Raw genomic sequence first — 23439 nt, 5'->3', positions numbered from 1 at the left:
TCTTTTTGACATCTCTTCTTCGTGGCAAGCCCTGAGATATTGGAAGATGCTATCATGTCACCCCATCCTCCTTTTCCTTAAACTAGACATGTCTTCTGTCCATCCATGGTTGCTCAGATGTCTTTCTTTCTTTTCCTTTCTTTCCTCTCTCTCTCTCTCATCTTTTCTTTTCTTTTCTTTCTTTCTTTCTTTCTTTCTTTCTTTCTTTCTTTCTTTCTTTCTTTCTTTCTTTCTTTCTTTCTTTCTTTCTTTCTTTCTTTCTTTCTTTCTTTCTTTCTCCCTTTCTTCCTTTCCTTTCATCTTCCTTCCTTTCCTTTCTTTCTCTCATCTTCCTTTCCTCCTTTCTTTTTCCTTCCTTCCTTTCTCCTTCCTTTCTTTCTTTCTTTCTTTCTTTCTTTCTTTCTTTCTTTCTTTCTTTCTTTCTTTCTTTCTTTCTTAGTTACTTTCTTTCTTCCTTTCCTTTCATCTTTCTTCCTTTCCTTTCTTTCTCTCATCTTCCTTTCCTTCTTTCTTTTTCCTTCCTTCCTTTCTCCTTTCTTTCTTTCTTTCTTAGTTGCTTTCTTTCTTCCTTTCCTTTCATCTTTCTTCCTTTCCTTTCTTTCTCTCATCTTCCTTTCCTTCTTTCTTTTTCTTCCTTCCTTCCTTCCTTTCTCCTTCCTTCCTTCCTTCCTTCCTCCCTCCCTCCCTCCCTCCCTCCCTCCCTCTCTCTCTCTCTCTCTCTCTCTCTTTCTTTCTTTCTTTCTTTCTTTCTTTCTTTCTTTCTTTCTTTCTTTCTTTCTTTCTTTCTTTCTTTCTTTTTCTTCTTTCTTTCTTGTTACTTTCTTTCTTTTGCTTTGGAGAATAGCTTGATCCCCTCTTCCTCTCTGTGGCAGCCCCTCAAATATTGGAAGGCTGCTCTCCTGTCTCCCCTGGTCCTTCTCTTCCCTAGACTAGCCAGGCCCAGTTCCTGCAAAGGTTCATTGTATGTTTTATTCCTGACAGGGCACCGTTTTTGGGGAATTGCTGTAATTCCTCAGACTGGATTTATGAAAGTAGTGCTCGACTTACAACAGTTCATTTAATGACTGAACTTACAACGGGACTGGGGGAAAATGACTTTTTCACATTTACAACCTCCGCAGGCATCCTTGCGATCCAAACTCAAGACGTTTGGCAACTGACTCGCATTTATGACGGTGGTCACTGTCCCAGCGGTCACGTCATGCTCCTTGGCGACAAGCGAAGTCAATGGGGGGGGAAGTTACTTTAAGGGCCGTGCGACTCACTTAACGACTGCAGGAAGATTCATTGAACAAGCGAGGCAAGAAAGGGGGTAAAAGGAGGGGACGAAACTCACTTTAACAACTTAGCGATGGAAAATTTGGGCGTCGGTTGCGGTCGTAAGTCGAGGACCACCACCCATACCCATGGGGAGGGCACAATTCTTGCATACCACAGCACGCACCCCTGTCCCCTCCTGAGCCCGAACCTTGCTGAGCCGCGAGTCGAACGCCAGCGAGGTGGAAGACTTGGAGGGCCTCATCCCCAGCGTGGGTGCAGGTGGGGGTTTCCCTCCTCGGTCGGTGGCGTGGCTCCCCGGTTTGGCCACCACTCCCCACGGCCTGGCCACGCCCTTCATCGTGCGGCGGGAGGAAGCCTCGCCCTGCGAAAGAGAAGAGACTGGGGTGAGAGAAGAAGGGGGGCTGAATGGGCGAGGGGGGGATTTCCCATCCTGGGTGGTTTGAAGATGGGTGGACTTCAACTCCCGTCCCTCCTTCCTTCCTTCCTTCCTTCCTTCCTTCCTTCCTTCCTTCCTTCCTTCCTTCCTTCCTTCCTTCCTTCCTTCCTTCCTTCCTTCCTTCCTCTCATTCCCATCTTCTTCCCTGTTCCTCCTCTCTCCCTCCTTCTCATTCCCATCTCCTTCTCTATTTATTCCCCTTCCTTCCTTCCTTCCTTCCTTCCTTCCTTCCTTCCTTCCTTCCTTCCTTCCTCTCATTCCTTCCTTCCTCTCATTCCCATCTTCTTCCCTGTTCCTCCTCTCTCCCTCCTTCTCATTCCCATCTCCTTCTCTATTTATTCCCCCTTCCTTCCTTCCTTCCTTCCTTCCTTCCTTCCTTCCTTCCTTCCTTCCTTCCTTCCTTCCTTCCTCTCATTCCTTCCTTCCTCTCATTTCCATCTTCTTCCCTGTTCCTCCTCTCTCCCTCCTTCTCATTCCCATCTCCTTCTCTATTTATTCCTCCTTCCTTCCTTCCTTCCTTCCTTCCTTCCTTCCTTCCTTCCTTCCTTCCTTCCTTCCTTCCTCTCATTCCTTCCTTCCTCTCATTCCCATCTTCTTCCCTGTTCCTCCTCTCTCCCTCCTTCTCATTCCCATCTCCTTCTCTATTTATTCTTCCTTCCTTCCTTCCTTCCTTCCTTCCTTCCTTCCTTCCTTCCTTCCTTCCTTCCTTCCTTCCTTCCTTCCTTCCTTCCTTCCTTCCTTCCTTCCTCTCATTCCTTCCTTCCTCTCATTCCCATCTTCTTCCCTGTTCCTCCTCTCTCCCTCCCTCTCATTCCCATCTCCTTCTCTATTTATTCCTCCTTCCTTCCTTCCTTCCTTCCTTCCTTCCTTCCTTCCTTCCTTCCTTCCTTCCTTCCTTCCTTCCTCATTCCCATCTTCTTCCCTGTTCCTCCTCTCTCCCTCCCTCTCATTCCCATCTCCTTCTCTATTTATTCCTCCTTCCTTCCTTCCTTCCTTCCTTCCTTCCTTCCTTCCTTCCTTCCTTCCTTCCTTCCTTCCTTCCTTCCTTCCTTCCTTCCTTCCTTCCTCATTCCCATCTTCTTCCCTGTTCCTCCTCCCTCCCTCTCATTCCCATCTCCTTCTCTATTTATTCCCTCTTCCTTCCTTCCTTCCTTCCTTCCTTCCTTCCTTCCTTCCTTCCTTCCTTCCTTCCTTCCTTCCTTCCTCATTCCCATCTTCTTCCCTGTTCCTCCTCCCTCCCTCTCATTCCCATCTCCTTCTCTATTTATTCCCTCTTCCTTCCTTCTTTCCTTCCTTCCTTCTTCCTCCCTCCCTCCTCCTCCCAACTTTCCTCCCTCCTTTCCTTCCTTCTCCTCTTTGACCATTTCTCATCTTCCTTCCTTCCTTCCTTCCTTCCTTCCTTCCTTCCTTCCTTCCTTCCTTCCTTCCTTCCTTCCTTCCTTCCTTCCTTCCTTCCTTCCTTCCGCTATTCTTCTTCCCTTCCTCCTCCTCCCAACCTCCCTCCCTCCTTCCTTCCCCTATTCTTTCTTCTTCCCTCCTCGTTCGTTCCTTCCTCTCTTTTCCCTTTCTCATCTTCCTCCCTCCCTCCCTTCCTTTCCCCAAATCTTTCTCCCTCCCTCCTACCCTTTCTTCCTGAATCATAGAATATCAGAGTTGGAAGGGACCTGGAGGTCTTCTAGCCCACCCCGCTTCTCATGCAGGAAACTCTACCTACACCATTTCATACAAGGGGCTGTCCAGCCTCTTCTTAAAAACCTCCAGTGTTGGAGAGAACACAAAACTTCTGGAGAAGTTGTGAGCATTTTTATTCATTTTTCACTTTATTGACTCAGTGTCTACATCCATCTATCTCAAGCCAAGTGGCAAAGGGCAGAGGACCACAGAGTTTTGTTGATAGATTCCCTCTCTGCTCCATTTCTACAAGCCGCTTGCCAAGCACCTGAATTTCGATCACACAACCTTGGCGATGCTGCAAGTGTGAAGAACATTCCTGTCGCCTTTTGCAGCACCGTCCGTAATGTGGAACGGTCCCTAAATGAACCATTTTAAGTCAAGGACTGCCTGTATCCTCTCCCCCCACCCCCCCAAAAAAGTTTAAACAGACCTTTAAGTATTGCTCAGTGCAAAGACGGCCTTGTTGCACCAAGCTCGTCTTGCACACTTCCTATCCTCCAAACCGCACTCAAAACAACTGCAACCATTTCTGAGCGTGCCCGATGCCATGTGCAAAACAGCCCCCCCTTTTTCTCCGCAGGTCAGGAAGGAGTTAAGCCTGCCTGTCTCTTCCCCCCCCCCCCCAAATTCTGCTTGCTGTTCAGCTCCAAACTTCCTGATGTGGCTTTAGTGCCAGATGCCAAAAAAATGTCTTGGGAAGTCAGCTGGGTAAGCGGTGTTGAACTACGAGGCATATTCTCTCCTTCTCCCCCCTCTTCTTCTCTCTCTCTCTCTCCTTCTCTCCCTCTCTCTTTCTTCTTCTTCTTCTCTCTCTCTCTCTCCTCTTTCTCTCTCTCTCTTTCTTTCTCTCTCTCTTTCTCCTTCTCCCTCTTTCTCTCCCTCTCCCTCCCTCTCTCCCTCTTTCTCTCTCTCTCGCCCTCTCCTTCTCTCCCTCCCCCTCTCCCTCCCCTCTCCCTCCCCCTCTCCCTCCCCCCTCTCCCTTTCTCTCTCCCTCTCTCTTTCTCCCTCTCCCTCCCTCCGTTTCTCCCTTTTCTCTCTCTTTCTCCTTCTCACTCTTTCTCCCTCCCCCTCTCTCTTTTCTCTCTTTCTCTCTCCCTTTCTCTCTTCCTCCTTCTCCTTCTTTCTCTCCCTCTCCCTCCCTCTCTCCCTCTTTCTCTCTCTTGCCCTCTCCTTCTCTCCCTCCCCTCCCTCTCCCTTTCTCTCTCCCTCTCTCTTTCTCCCTCTCCCTCCCTCCCTGTTTCTCCCTTTTCTCTCTCTCTTTCTCCTTCTCACTCTTTCTCCCTCCCCCTCTCTCTTTTCCTCTCTTTCTCTCTCCCTTTCTCTCTTTCTCCTTCTCCCTCTTTCTCTCCCTCTCCCTCCCTCTCCCTCTTTCTCGCCCTCTCCTTCTCTCCCTCCCTCTCCCTCTCTCTCTCCTTTCTCTCTCCCTCTCTCTTTCTCCCTCTCCCTCCCTCTCTGTTTCTCCCTTTTCTCTCTCTCTTTCTCCCTCTCACTCTTTCTCCCTCCCCCTCTCTCTTTTCCTCTCTTTCTCTCTCCCTTTCTCTCTTTCTCCTTCTCCCTTTCTCTCCCTCTCCCTCCCTCTCTCCCTCTTCTCGCCCTCTCCTTCTCTCCCTCCCCCTCTCTCCCTCTCTCTCCCTTTCTCTCTCCCTCTCTCTTTCTCCCTCTCCCTCCCTCTCTGTTTCTCCCTCCCTCTCTCTCTTTCTCCCTCTCTTTCTCTCTCCCTTTCTCTCTCTCTCTCTCTCACACACACACACACAACACTCACAGAGACAGGCAGCCCTTTCTAGAATTCCTTGCAGCACATGTGGGTGGACAGCTGGCTACCAGACTCCGGTAGCAGACACATCACCAGTTAAAGGAGATCCAGCCCAGAAGAAGATGCCGCTAAAGCAGCATTTCTCAACCTTAGTCAGTTTAAGAGGGGTGGACTCCAACTCCCAGAATCCCCCCAGCCAACGTGCTTGAAGATGGATGGGAAGGTTGCAAATAGTGATCACATGACCTGGGGACAGGACCCCTAGTGGCTCACTAATCCGCACAGCACAAATCTGTCTTTAATATCAATTTGAGAGTTCTTTTGATCTAGTGCTTAAAGCACCAGGTTAGAAAGAGGGAGGTGGAAGTTCTAGTCTGCTCTTAAGCATGAAAGCCGGCTGGGTGATTTGGGGCCAATCACCAGGAGACTGGGAGTTCTAGTCCCGCCTTAGGCATCAAAGCTGGGTGACTTTGGGCCAATCACCAGGAGACTGGGAGTTCTAGTCCCGCCTTTGGCATGAAAGCTGGATGACTCTGGGCCAATCACCAGGAGACTGGGAGTTCTAGTCCCGCCTTTGGCATGAAAGCCAATTGGGTGACTTTGGACCAATCACCAGGAGACTGGGAGTTCTAGTCCCGCCTTAGGCATGAAAGCTGGATGACTCTGGGCCAATCACCAGGAGACTGGGAGTTCTAGTCCCGCCTTAGGCATGAAAGCTGGATGACTCTGGGCCAATCGCCAGGAGACTGGGGGTTCTAGTCCCGCCTTTGGCATGAAACGGCTGGGTGACTTTGGGCCAATCACCAGGAGACTGGGAGTTCTAGTCCTGCCTTTGGCATGAAAGCCAACTGGGTGACTTTGGACCAATCACCAGGAGACTGGGAGTTCTAGTCCCGCCTTAGGCATGAAAGCTGGATGACTTTGGGCCAATCGCCAGGAGACTGGGAGTTCTAGTCCCGCCTTAGGCATCAAAGCTGGGTGACTTTGGGCCAATCACCAGGAGACTGGGAGTTCTAGTCCTGCCTTAGGCATATAAGCTGGATGACTTTGGGCCAATCATCAGGAGACTGGGAGTTCTAGTCCCGCCTTTGGCATGAAAGCCAACTGGGTGACTTTGGGCCAATCACCAGGAGACTGGGAGTTCTAGTCCTGCCTTTGGCATGAAAGCCAACTGGGTGACTTTGGACCAATCACCAGGAGACTGGGAGTTCTAGTCCCGCCTTAGGCATGAAAGCTGGATGACTTTGGGCCAATCGCCAGGAGACTGGGAGTTCTAGTCCCGCCTTAGGCATCAAAGCTGGGTGACTTTGGGCCAATCACCAGGAGACTGGGAGTTCTAGTCCTGCCTTAGGCATATAAGCTGGATGACTTTGGACCAATCACCAGGAGACTGGGAGTTCTAGTCCCGCCTTAGGCATGAAAGCTGGATGACTCTGGGCCAATCGCCAGGAGACTGGGAGTTCTAGTCCCGCCTTAGGCATCAAAGCTGGGTGACTCTGGGCCAATCACCAGCAGACTGAGAGTTCTAGTCCTGCCTTAGGCATCAAAGCTGGATGACTGTGGGCCAATCACCAGCAGACTGAGAGTTCTAGTCCTGCCTTAGGCATCAAAGCTGGATGACTGTGGGCCAATCACCAGCAGACTGAGAGTTCTAGTCCTGCCTTAGGCATCAAAGCTGGATGACTCTGGGCCAATCACCAGCAGACTGAGAGTTCTAGTCCCGCCTTTGGCATGAAAGCTGGGTGGGTGACTTTGGGCCAATGACCAGGAGACTGAGAGTTCTAGTCCCGCCTTAGGCATGAAAGCTGGATGACTCTGGGCCAATCGCCAGGAGACTGGGAGTTCTAGTCCCGCCTTAGGCATCAAAGCTGGGTGACTCTGGGCCAATCACCAGCAGACTGAGAGTTCTAGTCCTGCCTTAGGCATCAAAGCTGGATGACTCTGGGCCAATCACCAGCAGACTGAGAGTTCTAGTCCCGCCTTTGGCATGAAAGCTGGGTGGGTGACTTTGGGCCAATGACCAGGAGACTGAGAGTTCTAGTCCCCTTAGGCATGAAAGCCAACTGGGTGACTTTGGGCCAATCGCCAAGGAGTTCTAGTCCTGCCTTAGCCATGAAAGCTTCTGAATCTAGACTCCTCCCTCTGAGCTGTGTGAATTAAGCCACTAAAACATGCAGGGAGGAGCGAAGTCACGAAGCTCAGATAACCCCGACAGGAAAGAAGAACAAAAAAGGAGAGAAAGAAAGAAACGGGTGGAGCAAGCCACGTGGAGGACACGTGAAAGGGGGAGGAGCAGAAGCCAGCAGCTTTAACCAAAGTGGCATGGGAAAGGAAGTGAGAGGACAGTCAGAAATGGTCGAATCTGCTGTTTGTTCAAACTCTCCTCCAGAGCCCACAAAAACAAGCTTTTTCCATCCCAGAAGTTATGAATGCTCCAATCCTGGATGATTTTAAGAAGAGATTGCCTGAAATGGTGTAGGGTTCCCTGTCTAAACAGGGGGGGTGGACTGGAAGACCTCCGAGGTCCCTTCTAACTCTAAATCAGGGGTGTCCAACCTTGGCCACTTTAAGACTTGTGGACTTCAACTCCCAGAATTCAACTTTAAGACTTGGGGACTTCAACTCCCAGAATTCCTCAGCCAGCAAAGCTGGCTGAGGATCTGGGAGTTGAAGTCCACAAGTCTTAAAGTGCAAGGTGGACATCCCTGCTCTAAATTCTAAAAATTCTCTGTTGCTTATTTTAAAAAAAATGGGGGGGGGGGGATTTTAAGTACCAAAGCTCCTTGTTTTCCTCTGGCACCCTCAACATTTTTCCCTTTCCTGGGGCCCTTTTTCGTTGGAAACCAGAGGACAAAAGGCTATCTTCTATTCCCTCCCCGCCTCTTTTTTTTAAAAATGGCTTTGTGCTAAAGCCTTTAGCTAAGACGGACATGTTGAAATGCTTTAAAAAAAAGATAAAGTAACAGAGCGAGACACAGATGAAGATTAAAAAGATTTTTTAAAAAAAAAATTGACATGCATGCAGCCTGGGAGAATATCCTTTGCTCAGAGATGCAAACTAGGCATTTCAGCTCAGCAAAATAATAATAAAATAAAATAAAAAATAAAATAAAATAAAATAAAAAATAACAGCAGCTAACAGATCATCAGAGTTGGAAGGGGCCTTATAGGTCATCTAGTCCAACCCCCTGCCCAAATATTTATTTATTTATTTATTGAATTTGTATTGCCCATGGCGACTCGAGGTGGCTTACAAGAATGTAAAACCATATTTAAAAAAACAAAACAATAAAAACTAACAAATAAATAGATGAATAAAGTACAATAGAAAAAAAAGGAAAAATAAATAAATAAAATAAACAAAACAAAAAATAAATAAAATGGAGTAGAATAAAATAAAATAAAAAATAGAATAAAATAAAAAAAAATTAAAATAGCAATCAAATCAAATAAAAATAAAATAATAGAATAATAAAATAAAATAATAATACAACAAAGTCATAAAATAAAATTAAAAAATAAATAAAAATAAAACAGGAAGATAAACCGTAGCCAAGCCCACCGATGTTATAAAAGCCAAAATCCACACCAACAACCCCCAAAGAGACCATTACAAGGCAGGGCCAGCAAACCGGAATGACCAGAAACTAACAGCCATCCTGCCTGTAAACATTCATATGGAGGTGAAGAAGATGGGAAAGGCGTAAAAATCAGGGCCAAGGTGGAAGGGAAGAAAAAAAAAAAGTGTTTTGCAGGCAGCCCCCTCCCCATCTGGGCTGCAGAGGATGGGGGTGGGTGCGTTTGTCCTGCGGCAGTGGCCGGCGGCAGGGGAGGATGGGCTACAGAAGAGACTGCCCCCCCCCGCTATCTCTGTGCCAGGTGGACCAGCACCCCAGAACTGCCCAGGGGAGGAGGAGGGAGGGGGGTTACAGAAGGGTAGCGTGGATCCAGTGCCTGCTAGCTTGCATGCTGCCCAGGGTGCCAAGACTACAAGTCCCATCGTTCCCTGCCGGGCAAACCGGTTGGAGAGGGCTGCCATGGGCTGCTTGAGTCCAATGCTCCTTGTTCCTGGCCAGAGGCCAGCCTTCCTGGCCTTAAATAGGAACAGATTCCCCAGTTACAAGTAGTAGTCCTCGGACGTACGACCACTCGTTTAGCGACGGGTCAAAGTGACAATGGCACCGGGGCGGGGGGAAGAAGAAGAAGCGACTCGGGACCGTTTTTCACGCTTATGACAGTGGCCGCATTGCCCATGGCCACGTGATCCAGATCCAGACGCTTGGGGGTGTGTGGCCTGACTCATACTTACGACGATCACCTAAGTCCCAAGGTCACAACCTTTGGCCGACCTCCTTGACGAACAAAGTCAACGGGGAAGCCCGATTCCCAACTGAACGACCGGGCGGCTCGCTTACCAACCACGGCAATTCACTTAACGACGGTGGCAAGAAAGGGAATAAAACGGGGGAGGGGGGAGAAAACCGCTCCCTGAATAGAGGCCTTGTTGGGCTCGACGGTGGTCGTGAGTTGAGGACCAACCGTATGTCCCTGAATTGGAACGGGGAATCTCGCCCCACTGGTTAAAGAGAAGATGGAGCCTCTGCAGTCGGGGGCAGTCTATCACGCGCGCGCGGTGGCCTAGAGGCGGAGCCCTCACCCCACAGTCAGGAGGCTGTGAGTTCGATCCTAGGTGTAGAGGCTGATATTTGGAAAGAAACTGTCCTGGTCGAGCAGGGGGTTGGACTAGATGACCTCCAGGGTCCCCTTCCCACTCTGTTGTTATTGTTCTATGTTCTATCCCCAGAAGCATCCCATGGAGGATCCCAATATCTCCTCTGTGGATCCCTTAAAGCAGAGGTGGGCAGAGAGGAGGGAGGGAGGGAGGGAGGGGAGACAGATGTTCAAACCTTCTCTGTTGCTATGGAAACATGCAAAGGTGGGGAGTGGGAGTTTTTTTTTGGGGGGGGCGGAATCCACAGCAACTGAGGGGCACCTTTTAATCCGGCTAACTCCGGATTCGCCCAGGGTTGCACAGATGGAGATGCAGGCAAACACACACACACACACACACACACACACACACAGGTAAATCCAGAGGTTTGGTTAAGCGCCAACAACACCTGTCCCGCTCCTGCAAAGGACACCCCAAGGACGAAGGGAGGGAAGGAGGGAAGAGGGGAAAATGAGGGAGGAAGGAAGGAAAATAAAGGGAAGGAAGGCATAAGGGAAAAGAGGGGAAGGAAGGTAGGTAGGAAAATAAGGAAGGAAGGAAGGAAAATGGAGGGAAGGAAGGAGATAAAGGGAAAAGGGGAAGGAAGGAGAGATAAGGGAGGGAGGAAGAGAGGATAAGAGGAAGAAAGGAAAGGAGAGGGGAAGGAAGGTAGGTAGAAAGGAGAGAGAGGAGGAAGGAAGGAAGGAGGAAGAGAGGAAGAAAGGAGAAGAACGAAAAGAAGGAAGGGAGGTAGAAAGAAAGGAAAGAGAGGAAGGAAGGATGAGGGAGGGAGGGAAGGAAGGAAGGAAGGAGATAAAGGGAAAAGGGGAAGGAAGGAGGGATAAGGGAGGAGGGAAGGAGAGGAAGTGAAGAGGAAGAAAGAAAAGGGAAAAGAGGGGAAGGAAGGGAGGTAGAAGAGGGAGAGAGAGAGGAAGGAAGGAAGGAAGGAAAATGGAGGGAAGGAAGGAGATAAAGGGAAAAGGGGGAAGGAAAAAGGGAGGGAGGAAGAGAGGAAGAAAGGCAGAAATGGAAAAGGAAGGGAGGTAGAAAGAAAGGAAAGAGGAAGGAAGGAAGGAAGGATGAGGGAGGGAGGGAAGAAAGGAAGGAGATAAAGGGAAAAGAAGGAAGGAGGGATAAGGGAGGGAGGAAGAGAGAAGAAGGGAGTGAAGAGGAAGAAAGGAAACGGAAAAGAGGGGAAGGAAGGTAGGTAGAAAAGGAAGAGAGAGAGGAAGGAAGGAAGGAAAATGGAGGGAAGGAAGGTAAAGGGAAAAGAGGGGAAGGAAAAAGGAGGGAGGGAAGAGAGGAAGAAAGGCGAGAAATGGAAAAGGAAGGGAGGTAGAAAGAAAGGAAAGAGAGAGGAAGGAAGGAAGGATGAGGGAGGGAGGGAAGAAAGGAAGGAAGGAGATAAAGGGAAAAGGGGAAGGAAGGAGGGATAAGGGAGGGAGGGAAGAGAGGAAGTGAAGAGGAAGAAAGAAAAGGGAAAAGAGGGGAAGGAAGGGAGGTAGAAAAGGGAGAGAGAGAAGAAGGAAGGAAGGAAAATGGAGGGAAGAAAGGAGATAAAGGGAAAAGAGGGGAAGGAAAAAGGGAGGGAGGGAGGGAAGAGAGGAAGGAAGGAGAGAAACGGAAAAGAAGGAAGGGAGGTAGAAAGAAAGGAAAGAGAGGAAGGAAGGACGAGGGAGGGAAGAAAGGAAGGAGATAAAGGGGAAAGGGGAAGGAAGGAAGGGGGATAAGGGTGGGAGGGAAGAGAGAAGAAGGAAGAGGACAGGAGAAAAAGAGAAAAGAGGGGAAGGTAGCAAGAAAAGGAAGGGAGGAAGGGAAGGAGGGAGATGAGAAAGGCAAAGAAAGGAGCCGTCCAGGCGCAGCTTTTGCCCCCCCTGCTCACCACCCCTCACTCTTATTTCCCACGACCCCCCCCCTCCTCCTCCTCCTCTGCCCCCGCCCCCACTTCCTCACTTAAAACGCCTTTCTATCCCCCCGCCGCCCCCGCCCCCGTCCGAAGAGCCGCCGGCAGATGACGGGAAACCCTCCCCGCCCGCCCGCCGGCCCGAGCGATCCCCGAAGCAGCAGCCGCAGCCGCAGCAGCCGCGGCACCCACTTGCTCGCCGGAGCCCCTTTTGCGCTGGGTGGCATCCACGGGCGCGCCTCCTCCGGCTCCCCGCAGCCGCCCTCCGCCAGCATCGGCCGGCCAGGCCGGGCTCAGGAAGCGCCCCGGCGGGGAAACCCCATCGCCAAGGAGCCGCGGGATAGAAAGCAGCGGCTGCAGCTTCTCCTTCTTCGGACGGAGGGCGAAGAGATTGACATACGGAAGCCGGAGGTTTCTCTCTCTCTCTCTCTCTCTCTCTCTCTCTCTTTTCTCTTCCCTCCCTCTTCCCCCCAACCCTCCCGGCATCCGGTGCACACAGAGGGGTTGCTGCCAGTTGGCCATTGGAAGGGTGTTCGCCAATCAGGGTGATCACCAGGAGCAGGAAAAAATTTGGGGGGAGTGAGTGAAAGAAATCCCCCCCAAATACGTTTTATTATACAGAAAGGTTGTACTGGCCAGGAGGGAGGGAAGGGAGGAGGAGGAGAGGAGGAGGAGGAGGACCGGATCCGTTTGTGGATTGCTGGATCGCATCTGGGAAGGCAAAGGGATCAGTTAGGGAATCAATCCACCCATCAGAATAGAGCTGGAAGGGGGCCTGGAAGGTCTTCTAGTCCAGCCCTCTGCAGTGATAAGGAAGGAAGGGAGGGGAAGGCAGGCAGGCTAAAGAGTTGGAAGCTACCTTGGAGGTCATTTAGTCCAACCCCTTGCTCAAGCACAAGACCTAATACTATTTCAGACAAGTGGTTGTCCAATCTCTTCTTGCAAATCTCCAGTGATGAAGGAAGGAAGGAAGGAAGGAAGGAAGGAAGGGAGGGAGGGAGGGAGGGAGGGAGGGAGGGAGGCAGGCAGGCAGGCTAAAGAGTTGGAAGGGACCTTAAAGGTCATCTAGTCCAACCCCCCTGCTCAAGCACAAGACCTAATACTATTTCAAACAAGTGGCTGTCCAGTCTCTTCTTAAAAACCTCCAGTGATGGAGCACCCACAAGTTCTGGTGGCAAGCGGTTCCACTGGTGAATTGTTCTAACTGTCAGGGAATTTCTGCATAATTCTAGGTTGCTTCTGTCCTTGGTTAGTTTCCACCCGTTGCTTCTTGTCCTGCCTTTCAGGGGCTTTGGAGCATAGCTTGACTCCCTCTTCTTTGGGGGCAGCCCCTCAGATACTGGAATACTGCTATCATGTCCTTCTTTTCATTAAACTTAGACATACCCAGTTCCTGCAACCGTTCTTCATATGTTTTAGCCTCCAATCCTTTTTGTTGCTCTTCTCTGCACCTTTCTAGAGTCTCAACTTCTTTTTTTTACATCGTGGCGACCAAAACTGGATCCATTATTCCAAGTGTGGCCTTACCAATATAAAGCTATATTAACACTTCATGTGATCTTGATTCCTCTGTTGATGAAGCCTAGAACTGTGTTGACTCTTTTGGCAGTGGCTGCACACGGCTGGCTTATGTTTGATTGTCCCCTAGGCCTCCAAGATCCCTCTCACAGTATATTATACAGTATTTAGTAAATACAGCTATAGTATTCTTTAGGAGTTATGGTATAACAACCCCTAAAGATACTGCTGTAGTATATTATATACTAGCTGGATACTTGTGCTTCGCTACGAAACTATGTTGGCCGGGCTTAGTTTTTGGGGAGGAAAATAAGGGGGAAATTCTGCCTCTGCCTACCAGCATCCATCAGTATTCATCTGGCTAACATCCTGTCAGTGCGTGAGAGAGTTGAGGGCTGTTTGGAAAGTGAAACGGTATTCGCTGTGTGAGCAAGGAGACAGCAAGGAGTCTGGGCGTGGCTTAGCTCAACTGTTGTGTACTAAAGCCACTTGGTGCTATGACACTGAAACTGAAACTCCTCTCCTCTACTTGTGTTTTGCATTTGGAAGAGATTTCTTTTCAGGTGGGGAGGGGGAGTAGAACTCCTTAGCATCAGAGTGTGTTAATAATAATAATAATAATAATAATAATAATAATAATAATAATAATAATAATAATAATAATAATATAGGAAATACTAATGCTCTGATGGTCATTTCGAAAAATCCTTTCTTAGTGAGCACCTAGAAGCCAAGAGGAAGATACGTGCCAAATTTCAAGTTTGTAGGGTTTATTTTTCTGGAGATTTTGTGATGATGCGTAAGGGGTATTTCGCTTTTATATACAGTATATAAATTATGATTATTATATAGTAAATACAGCTGTAGTATTCTTTAGGGGTTATGGTATTACTGGATTGCTATAGTATATTATATAGTATATAGCAGTGGTGGGTAACCTTTCTGGGCTCCTGTGCCAAAAATTGTGTGCGCGTTGCCTGCTCGCACTCGTGTGCCAGCACCCAGAAGGCAATGCGCGCCCCCGCCGCCCCTATGCATGTGCGTGCAATCCTCACCCACCCACCCCCGCGCCCCCTTACTGCACTGCAGCTCACAGCTGATTTTCGGCCAGTTTGAGGCCTTTTCGGCCTCCCACAGGCTTGAGGAAGCTTCTGCAGGCGAAAACTAGGCCCGCTTCATCACTTCCGGTATTTTCGGAAAAACAGGAAGTGATGGAATGGGCTTGGTTTCGCCTGCAAAGCCTGCAGAAGCCTGCAGAAGCCTTCCTCAAGCCTTTGGGAGGCCGAAAAGGCCTCACGCCAGTAGAAAATCAGCTGTGAGGCGCGCGCATGCGCGCGCAGTGAGGTAACTTTGCCTGCCACTCACGTGCTGGCACAAATGGCTCTGCGTGCCACCTGTGGCACACGTGCCATTTAGGTTCGCCATCACGGGTATATAATAAATACTGGTAGTCCTCGACTTACAACAGTGCATTTGGTGGTTGTTCGAAGCTACAACGGCCCCGAAAAAAACTGACTTATGACTTTTTTCCACACTTATGACCGTTGCAGCCTCCCCATGGACATGTGGTCAAAATCCAGAGGCTTGGCAACTGACTCGTATTTATGATGGTTTGCGGTGTCCTGGAGTCACGTGACGAACTTTCTTGCCACCGTTGTTAAGTGAATCACCTCAGTTGTTAAGCTAGTGACACGGTCGTTAAGTGAATCCGGCTTCCCTGTTGACTTTGCTCGTCAGAAGTCACTTTTTTTTGGGTGCCGTTGTAACTTTGAGCGGTCCCTAAAGGAAAGGGTTGTAAGTCAAGGACCGCTTGCCTTCACAATCCTGCCGGGCATCGTATCACTAGACTGCAGATGCTTCTCTTCAAAAAACGTCCTGCTGCAGATGTTTTTTTCTGCAAAGAGAAACTGTGTTTCTCCTCCTCCCTCAAATTATAACGTTGGCTAGTTCCAACATTATAAAATATTGAGTTCGACCTCAAAGAACAGAGCCTGCAATTAGAAGGTGGAAGTTTAGAAATGGCTGGGTTGATCCCTGTCCGTGGCCAACGTAGCGCGCCCCACCCAAAACCAAGAATGGCAGATGGGTCAGACAGCTCCTCCCGCCGTTGTTCTGTGCCTAGATCTGCCTCTCGTACAAAGAAGATGCTGAGATTCTGGAACATGTTGGAATCCGTGTTAGAGTGTATCTTGGATTGCAGCAACTACAGAATCATTCACCCAATAGGTGGCAGTGTTTAGTTTGCATCTATGGTTATAATCTATGGTTCTGTTCTAAGTAGAGTTTCCTGTTACAGTTAATACCGTTGAGCAGTAAAGCACATGGTGACTGTTCTCTTGGTTTGCTCTGCTACATATAAACAGAATTTCGAACAGAAAGCGTGCAGAGAAGAGCAACTAAGATGATTAGGGGGCTGCAGGAATTGGGTATGTCTAATGAAAAAAAAAAGGACTCAGGGGGTGGGAAATGTCACATGATAACAGAAGTGAGTTATGACCAATCCTCATACTTATGACTGTTGCAGCATCCCTAGCGTCACGGGATCAACATTTGGTTGCCAACTGACATGTAATCACGACAGCTGCAGCCTCCTGGGGTCACAGGATCCCATCCGAGACCCTCTCAGATGGCTTCTGGCATGCAAAGTCAGTGGGGAAAGCTGGATTTATTTAATGATGACATGGTGCACTTAGCGACCGTAGCAATTTGCTCAACAATCATGAAAGCTGGGCACAGTTCACAACCGCCTTGCTTAGCAGCAGGAAAATCTGGTCTGAACTGTGGTTCTAAGTTGAAGATTACCTGTAATGGCCCAGGTGCTTGCTCACACACACACACACACACACACACACAAACACACACTAAATGCACCCTTGCTTTTTCCTTATCCATTCTTTCCTTCTGGGCGCTGGTTTGAGAGAAACCAAGAGAAGGGAGGATTGCGAAATCATACAATAATAATCATTATTATATCAAGTCACGAGAAGCTCAAAAGTGAAAAAAAAAAAATATATGCACCCACTCAAAGAGAAGGCAGATTCCTGCGGTTCAAGCAATCTGTGAAAGAGCAGCGCTTGTTCATTTGTGCTTTAGACTTTATACATGTTTAGCCTGGTTTTCATAAACAGGGTACACTAGCCGGTTTTTCTATGGAGCGCCCTATCCGTGCATCTATTAATAAAAGTATTTTTTAGTCATATAAGAATATTTAGTCATATAAGAATATTTGTAGCTCAGGGTAGATCTGTGGGCTCCTTGGTGCTCTCTGAGCTTGGCTGTTTTCTTGCAGACGTTTCATGACCCAACTAGGTAACCTCATCAGGGCTACAAGGGAGTGGGGTTTGAGGAGGAGGAGGAGGAAGGAAGAGAGGAGGAGGAGGAAGAAGAAGAGAGGAGGAGGAGGAGGAGGAGGAGGAGGAGGAGGAGGAGGAGAGAAGGAGGAGGAAGAAGAAGAAGAAGAAGAAGAGGAGGAGGAGGAGGAGGAGGAGGAGGAGGAGGAGGAGGAGGAGGAGGAGGAGGAGGAGGACTGCGGGGTCCTTGATGCTCTCTGAGCTTGGTGTTTTTCTTGTAGACATTTCATGACCCAACTAGGGAACATCATCAGTGCTAGAAGGGAGTGGGGGGAGGAGGAGGAGGAGAGGAGGAGGAGGAAGAGAAGGGAGGAGGAGGAAGAGAAGAAGAGAGGAGGAGGGAGGAGGAGAAGAGGAGGAGAAAGAGAAGGAAGGAGGAAGAAGAAGAGGAGGAGGAGGAGGAGGAGGACGGGGGGTCCTTGTGGAGGAGGAGGAGGAGGGGGTTTGTGGAGGAGGAGAGGGGGGGGGAGGAGGAGGAGGAGGAGGAGGAGGAGGAGGAGGAGGAGGAGGAGGAGGAGGAGGAGGAGGAGAACTGTGGGGTCGATGCTCTCTGAGATTGGATATTTTCTTGCAAACATTTCATGACCCAACTAGAGAACATCATCCGTGCTTAAAGGAAGGGGGAATCGGCTCATTTCTATACAAGTATCTTCCTTGTAGAAAGCAAACCCCCACTACCATTTAGCCCTGATGATATTACCTAGTTTGGTAATGAAACGTCAGCAAGAAAACGAGGCACGAATGATGGCAAATATACGTGTCTCAGAATAATGTTACAGGATCCAATCTGGGTCGAACATTGGAGCCAGAGGTTTAGTTTTCCGAGAAGACTATAAACCTCTGAATCTGGATCCTGCAGAAAACAACCAAGCTCAGAGAGCACCAAGGACCTCCCCATTCATAAAATACATAAAGTTGGCCTCCACCATGTTTCCAAGTATCGCCTTTCCGGCTGCGAGGATAATTTTCTGCACAATTTAAGGAGAAGTAAGCGTTTGGCAAGCGAGCGCAGGAGTCTATTTATTTTTAAAAAGGAGAAGCTCCCAAGAAGGAAATAGACCCAACAATGCATGTTTTTCGAAAGCGGGTTCCTCTTTCCAGAGAGAGAGAGAGAGAGAGAGAGAGAGAGAGGGAGGGAGGGAGGGAGGGAGGGAGGGAGAGAAATATAAGAAACTAGCTTCACTAGGAAACTATGTGGTCGGGCTTAGTTTTTGGGAAGAAAAATAAAGGGGGAAAAAATTCTGCCTCTGCCTACCAGCATCCATCGGTATTCATCTGGCTAGCGTCCTGTCAGTGGTGTGAGGGAGTTGAGGGCTGTTTGGAAACCAAAAGAGTATTTGCTGTGTGAGCAAGAAGGAGACAGCAAGGAGCCTGGGCGTGGCTTAGTTCAACTGTTATCATACACACATGATAGCAGTCTTCCAATATTTGAGGGGCTGCCCCAGAGAGGAGGAGGGGTCAAGCTATTTTCCAAAGCACCAGAAGGCCAGACATGGAACAATGGATGGAAACTGAACAAGGAGAGATTCAACCTGGAAATAAGGAGGAATTTTCTGACAGGGAGAACAATCAGCCCATGGAACAGAAATTGCCTTTGGAAGCTGTAGGAGCTTCATCACTTGAAGCTTTCAGAAGAGACTAGACTGCCATCTGTCAGAAATGGTGCAGGGTCTCCCGCTTGGGCAGGGGGTTGGACTAGATGACCTATAAGGTCCCTTCCAACTCTGCTCATCTGTTATCTTAAAGTTGCTTGGTGCTGCTGTGAAACTGAAACGAAACTGAAACTCCTCCGCTTGTGTTTTGCATTTGGAAGAGATTTCTTTTTTTCAGGTGGAGAGGGGGAGTAGAACTCCTTAGCATCAAGAGCTGTTAATAACGATAATATAGGAAATATTAATGCTCTGATGGTCCTTTCTAAAAATCCTTTCATAGTGAGCACCAAGAGGAACCTACGTGCCAAATTTCAAGTTTGTAGGCTTTACGGTTCTGGAGATTTTGTGATGATGCATGAGTGGTATTTCGCTTGTATATACTGTATACAGAAGATTATTTCTGCAGTCCAACGCATCTCTCTCAGCCGTAGAAGGAGAGCTGTCTTAATACAGGGCATTGGACATATCAAAAAGGCTATTGGTAACACCCAGGAGTGAGGAACGAATGGCCTTTTTATGACTTGCGGACTTCAACTCCCAGAATTCCCTAGTCTGCATGTTGAAGTCCACCCACCTCAAAGCATGCCGGCTGGGGAATTCTGGGAGTGGAAGCCCCCAATTCATAAAAGGGCCATAGTTCCCCATTCCTGGTGACACCTTTCCCAGCTAACAAAATATCACTGGATGCCGTGAAGTGACTAGATTGATGTCTGATTTAAATTATGTTTTATTCACCTTACACATAGTGACTTGACTTAGAACCATTTGTTTAGGGACCAGAGGAGGAGGAGGAGGACTGTGGGGTCCTTGGTGCTCTCTGAGCTAGGTTGTTTTCTTGCAGACATTTCATGACCCTACTAGGTAACAACATGAGGGCTAGAAGGGAGAGGGATTTGCAGAGGGGAGGAGGGAGGAGAATTGTGGGGTCCTTGGTAGTCTCTGAGATTGGCTGTTTTCTTGCAGATGTTTCACGGCCCAACTAAAGAACACTAAATGAATGATTGTAAGTTGAGGACTATCTGTATTCTGGGGAGTGTCCACTACACTCAGTTTTAGGTGACCCAATAATACTCAGTGTTGGCCACTTGAAAACTGTCCGGACTTCAACCCCCAGAATTCTGACCGGCTGGGGAATTCTGGGAGTCGAAGTCTGGACATCTTAACCAAGTGGCCACCCAGAAAATCCCTGCTCTAGGTTACAGAAAAAGCCCCAATCTTGTTTTATTTATTTATTTATTTATTTATTTGATTTGCCAATTGTTTACAAGATAATAAGTATAAATGTATACATAGTTGTGAATACATGAAATGGTTACATATAAGAAAAATAAAAGAATAAGAGAAACAATAGGACAGGGACGGTAGGCACGTTGGTGCGCTTATGCACGCCCCCTACAGACCTCTTAGGAAAGGGGTGAGGTCAATAGTAGACAGTCTAAGGTTAAAGTTTTTGGGGTTTGGGGAAGAGACTACAGAGTCGGGTAGAGTATTTCCCCTTCTTTCTTCCCTGCCTTATACTGGAGAGTGATGGAGGCTACTACAAAGACACTCATCCCCGCCCAGCCACGCCCCGGAGACACGTGTCCATCGGACAGGGGATCCAAGGAGGCTGGGCAGCTGCACATCCCCCGTTCCACCCGAGGCTTTAATTGCAGGGATTTCAAAGGGGAAAGAAAGAAAGAAAGAAAAAAAAAAGCCACAAAGGGAATCTTGGACCGAAGACGGGGTGGTAATTATGGTGCGTTTTAGAGAAGATAAATCTCGTCTTCCTGTTGGATTTAGGGAGAAGCCAAGCCACGTTCCTAGGGGCTGAATCCTGGCGTGACCCCTCTCTACTCCAAGGCTACTCCAAGGCTACACCAAAGCGTGCTTCCCTTGCATGGCATCCAACACGTTGCCATCTCCATCCTACCCTTTTCCTGGGTAGACTTTGATCTTTAGGATCCCGTGGGGATTTCCTCCCCGCTCCCCAATGCGTTACAGGGACTTACAACTGTTCGTTTAGTGACCATTTGAAGACGGCACTGGAAGAAAAGCGACCTATCACCGTTTTTCACACTTAGAAACAGATAACAGATAATCAGAGTGTGAAGGGACCTTGTAGGTCATCTAGTTCAACCCCCTGCCCAAGCAGGAGACCCTACACCATTTCTGACCGATGGCAGTCCAATCTCTTCTTGAAAGCCTCCAGGGATGAAGCTCCCACAACTTCCCAAGGTGACTTCTGTTCCATGGGTTGATGGTTCTCCCTGTCAGAAAGTTTCTCCTTATTTCCAGGTTGAATCTCTCCTTGTTCAGTTTCCATCCGTTATTCCTTTTCTGGCCTACAGGTGCTTTGGAGAATAGCTTGACCCCCTTCCTCCTCTCTGGGGCAGCCCCTCAAATATTGGAAGATGCTCTCCTGTCTCCCCTGGTCCTTCTCTTCCCTGGACTAGCCAGGCCCAGATCCTGCAACCGTTCTTCGTATGTTTTAGCCTCCAGTCCCCTCATCCTCCTGGTTGTTCTTCTCTGCACTCTTTCTAGAGTCCCAACATCTTTTTTTATAGTGTGGTGGCCAAAACTGGATGCAGTACTCTAGGTGTGGCCTTACTAAGGCTTTATAGAGTGGTATTAGTCCCTCCCTTGATCTCGATTGTATCCCTCTGTTAATAAAATTTAGGATTGCATTGGCTTTTTGGGCTGCTGCTGCACACGGCTGGCTCATATTCAGCTGGTTGTCCACTAAGACTCCGAGATCCCCCTCCCAGTTCCTGCTATTGAGCCTGGTTTCACCCAGTCTATTATATGTGTCCTTTGGGTTTTTCTTGCCTAAGTGTAGGACTTTCCTTTTCTCTACATTGAATTTCATTTTGTTAGATACGGCCCAGTGTTCTAGTCTGGATCTTGAGCCTATCTTTTTGGGTGTTAGCTATTCCTGCTTGGAAATCGAAAGTGCATTCCATATGTAGTTTTTCAAAGATAGTAACTAGGTGACTGAAGTTTCTGCTGTGCAAAATTCTAACTGGAGAGCATGATTGATGACTCTGGGCTATGGAGGTGTCCCATTGGAGAATACGAATTACGATACACCCAGGGGGGTGGGGGAGAAAACCAGGGTCAAGGGTGACAATGAATGATGTGCGTCAGAGTCGGCTACACCCAGGCAGTGCCGGACAGTTTAACTCCCAATAAATCCTTTGGAAGTTTTGGAAGTTTGGCTCGAGACTCAGGATTTAAAAAGGGGGGAACTGCCGGAGCCCTGACAGTTAGGTTAATGACACGGCCATTAAGTGAACCTGTCTTCTCTATTTACTTGTCGGAAGGTCGTAAAAGGGGATCACGTGACCCCAGGACTGTCATAAATACGAGTCATTTTCGCAGAGTGTCTGAATTTTGATCATGTGACCCACAGGGAGGCTGCAACGGTCGTTAAGTGTGGAAAACGGTCCTTCCCCCCAGCGCTGTTGTAACTCTGAAACGGTCACTAAATGGAACCATTGTAAGTCGAGGACTACCTGTCCTTAAAAGGAGCCTCTGTCGTGCAGGGACTTTGGGAATGTGTGGGGATAAGCAGCGGGGAGCAAACTGTCTTTCTGGACCGTTTAATGTCAGGAGTAGAAACGCAGCCATTTGTAAATTACAAAATACCCAAAAGGCACATTTTGCCCTCAGGGCTGAGAGGCATTTAATTCCACGTTTTGCTTTTAAGAGACATCCACATGGGAAGCTCCTGGCTGCATTCCCTGGCAAGGCATCCAAAGAGGAGGAAGGCTTCACCTCAAATCACCTACTACCCCTTCCAATGTAATGGAAGGTTGGAAACGGCAGGGTATTTTTAAGAATAATTGTCTGAGAATGCTGACTGTTTTATGCACGTTGCTGTCGTGCTGGATCAACCCACACCACAGTTACCAATCTGAGTAAGGGGGGAGATATAAGAGGAGGGCAGAGAGAGAGAGGGAGGGATTGAGGAGGGAGAGGAGGAGAAAGAAGGAGAGGAGGGGAGAAAGAAAGAAAGAACTTTGTATTTTAACCTTGGAAAGAAATAAAATTTCGTGTCAGAGAAGAGAAGGAAGGAGGGAGGGAGAGAGGGAGAGGCGGGGGAAAACAAAGAATGTATTTTAACTTTGGAAATAAATAAAAATTTATATCAGAGAAGAGAAGGAAGGAAGGAGGGAGAGAGGGAAGGAAAGAAATAATTTTTTTAAAAACTTGGAAATAAATAAAATTCATATCAGAGAAAGAATGAAAAAAGAGGGAGAGAGGGAGGGAGAGGGAGAAAGAAAGAACGTATTTTAACCTTGGAAATAAATAAAAATTAATATCAGAGAAGACAAGGAAGGAGGGAAGGAGGGAGGGAAAGAAGAAAGGAAAGAAAGAACCTTGGAAATAAACAAAACTCTTATCAGAGAAAGAAAGAAAAAAGAAAGAGAGATAGAAAAAAGAAATAGAGAAAGGAAGGAAGGAAGGAAGGAAGGAAGGAAGGAAGGAAAAGAACATTGTGTTTTAATCTTGGAAATAAATAAAATTCATATCAGAAACAGAAAGAAAGACAGAAAGAAAGAGAGAGACAGACAGAGAGAGAAAGCAGGAAAGAACATTTTATTTTAATCTTGGAAATAAAATAAAAATTCATAAGAAATAAAAAGAAAAAAGGAAGGAAAGAAAAAAGAAAGAAAGAAAGAATTTTAACCTTGGAAATAAATAAAATTTATATCAGAGAAAGAAAAAAAGAAAGAGAGAGAGAGAGAGAAAGAAAAAAAGAAAGAAAGGAAGGAAGGAAGGAAAGAAAGAGAACATTGTGTTTCAACCTTGGAAATAAATAACATTCTTATCAGAGACAGAAAGAAAGAAAGAAAAAGACAGGAAGAAAGAAAGACAGACAGACAGTAAGAAAGAAGAGAGAGAAAGCAGGAAAGAACATTTTGTTTTAATCTTGGAAATAAAATAAAATTCATAAGAAAGAAGAAGGAAGGAAGGAAGGAAGGAAGGAAGGAAGGAAGGAAGGAAGGAAGGAAAAAAAGAAAGAAAGAAAGAAAGAAAGAAAGAAAGAAAGAAAGAAAGAAAGAAAGAAAGAAAGAAAGAAAGAAAGAAAGAAAGAAAGAAAACCCAGTTCTGTCAGGATTTGGGCTTGTATTGCCCAAGAACTCCTGGTGTTTCCTAGCCCGCCTTGTGGCGAAGA

At 47.8% G+C, this 23439-nt stretch overlaps 1 protein-coding gene across 2 annotated transcripts in view; it reads right to left on the bottom strand.

Moving 5' to 3' along the window:
• SPECC1 (sperm antigen with calponin homology and coiled-coil domains 1) overlaps positions 1-12157 on the bottom strand; it is a 153810-nt gene extending 141653 nt beyond the window's left edge. The window contains exons 1-2 of one of the 2 annotated variants that reach the window (XM_087968345.1): positions 11951-12157; positions 1469-1642 (exon numbers count right to left, since the gene is read on the bottom strand). In XM_087968345.1, coding sequence (XP_087824471.1) covers positions 1469-1618 — 150 coding nt within the window. In that variant the 5' untranslated portion in view covers positions 1619-1642; positions 11951-12157. Of the gene's footprint in view, positions 1-1468; positions 1643-3821; positions 3842-11950 lie in introns of those variants that run through there. The other variant, XM_087968199.1, reaches the window with a different exon arrangement.
• Positions 12158-23439: the final 11282 nt, after the last annotated feature.

This window comes from Notechis scutatus, chromosome 1 (genome assembly GCF_049901735.1).
Source record: "Notechis scutatus isolate UNSWTSFEM ecotype Mainland chromosome 1, rNotScu1.2, whole genome shotgun sequence".
Classification (NCBI taxonomy): Eukaryota; Metazoa; Chordata; class Lepidosauria; order Squamata; family Elapidae; genus Notechis; species Notechis scutatus.
The sequence above is the reverse complement of the archived record's forward strand: the minus strand, read 5'-3'. Positions and strand labels throughout refer to the sequence as shown.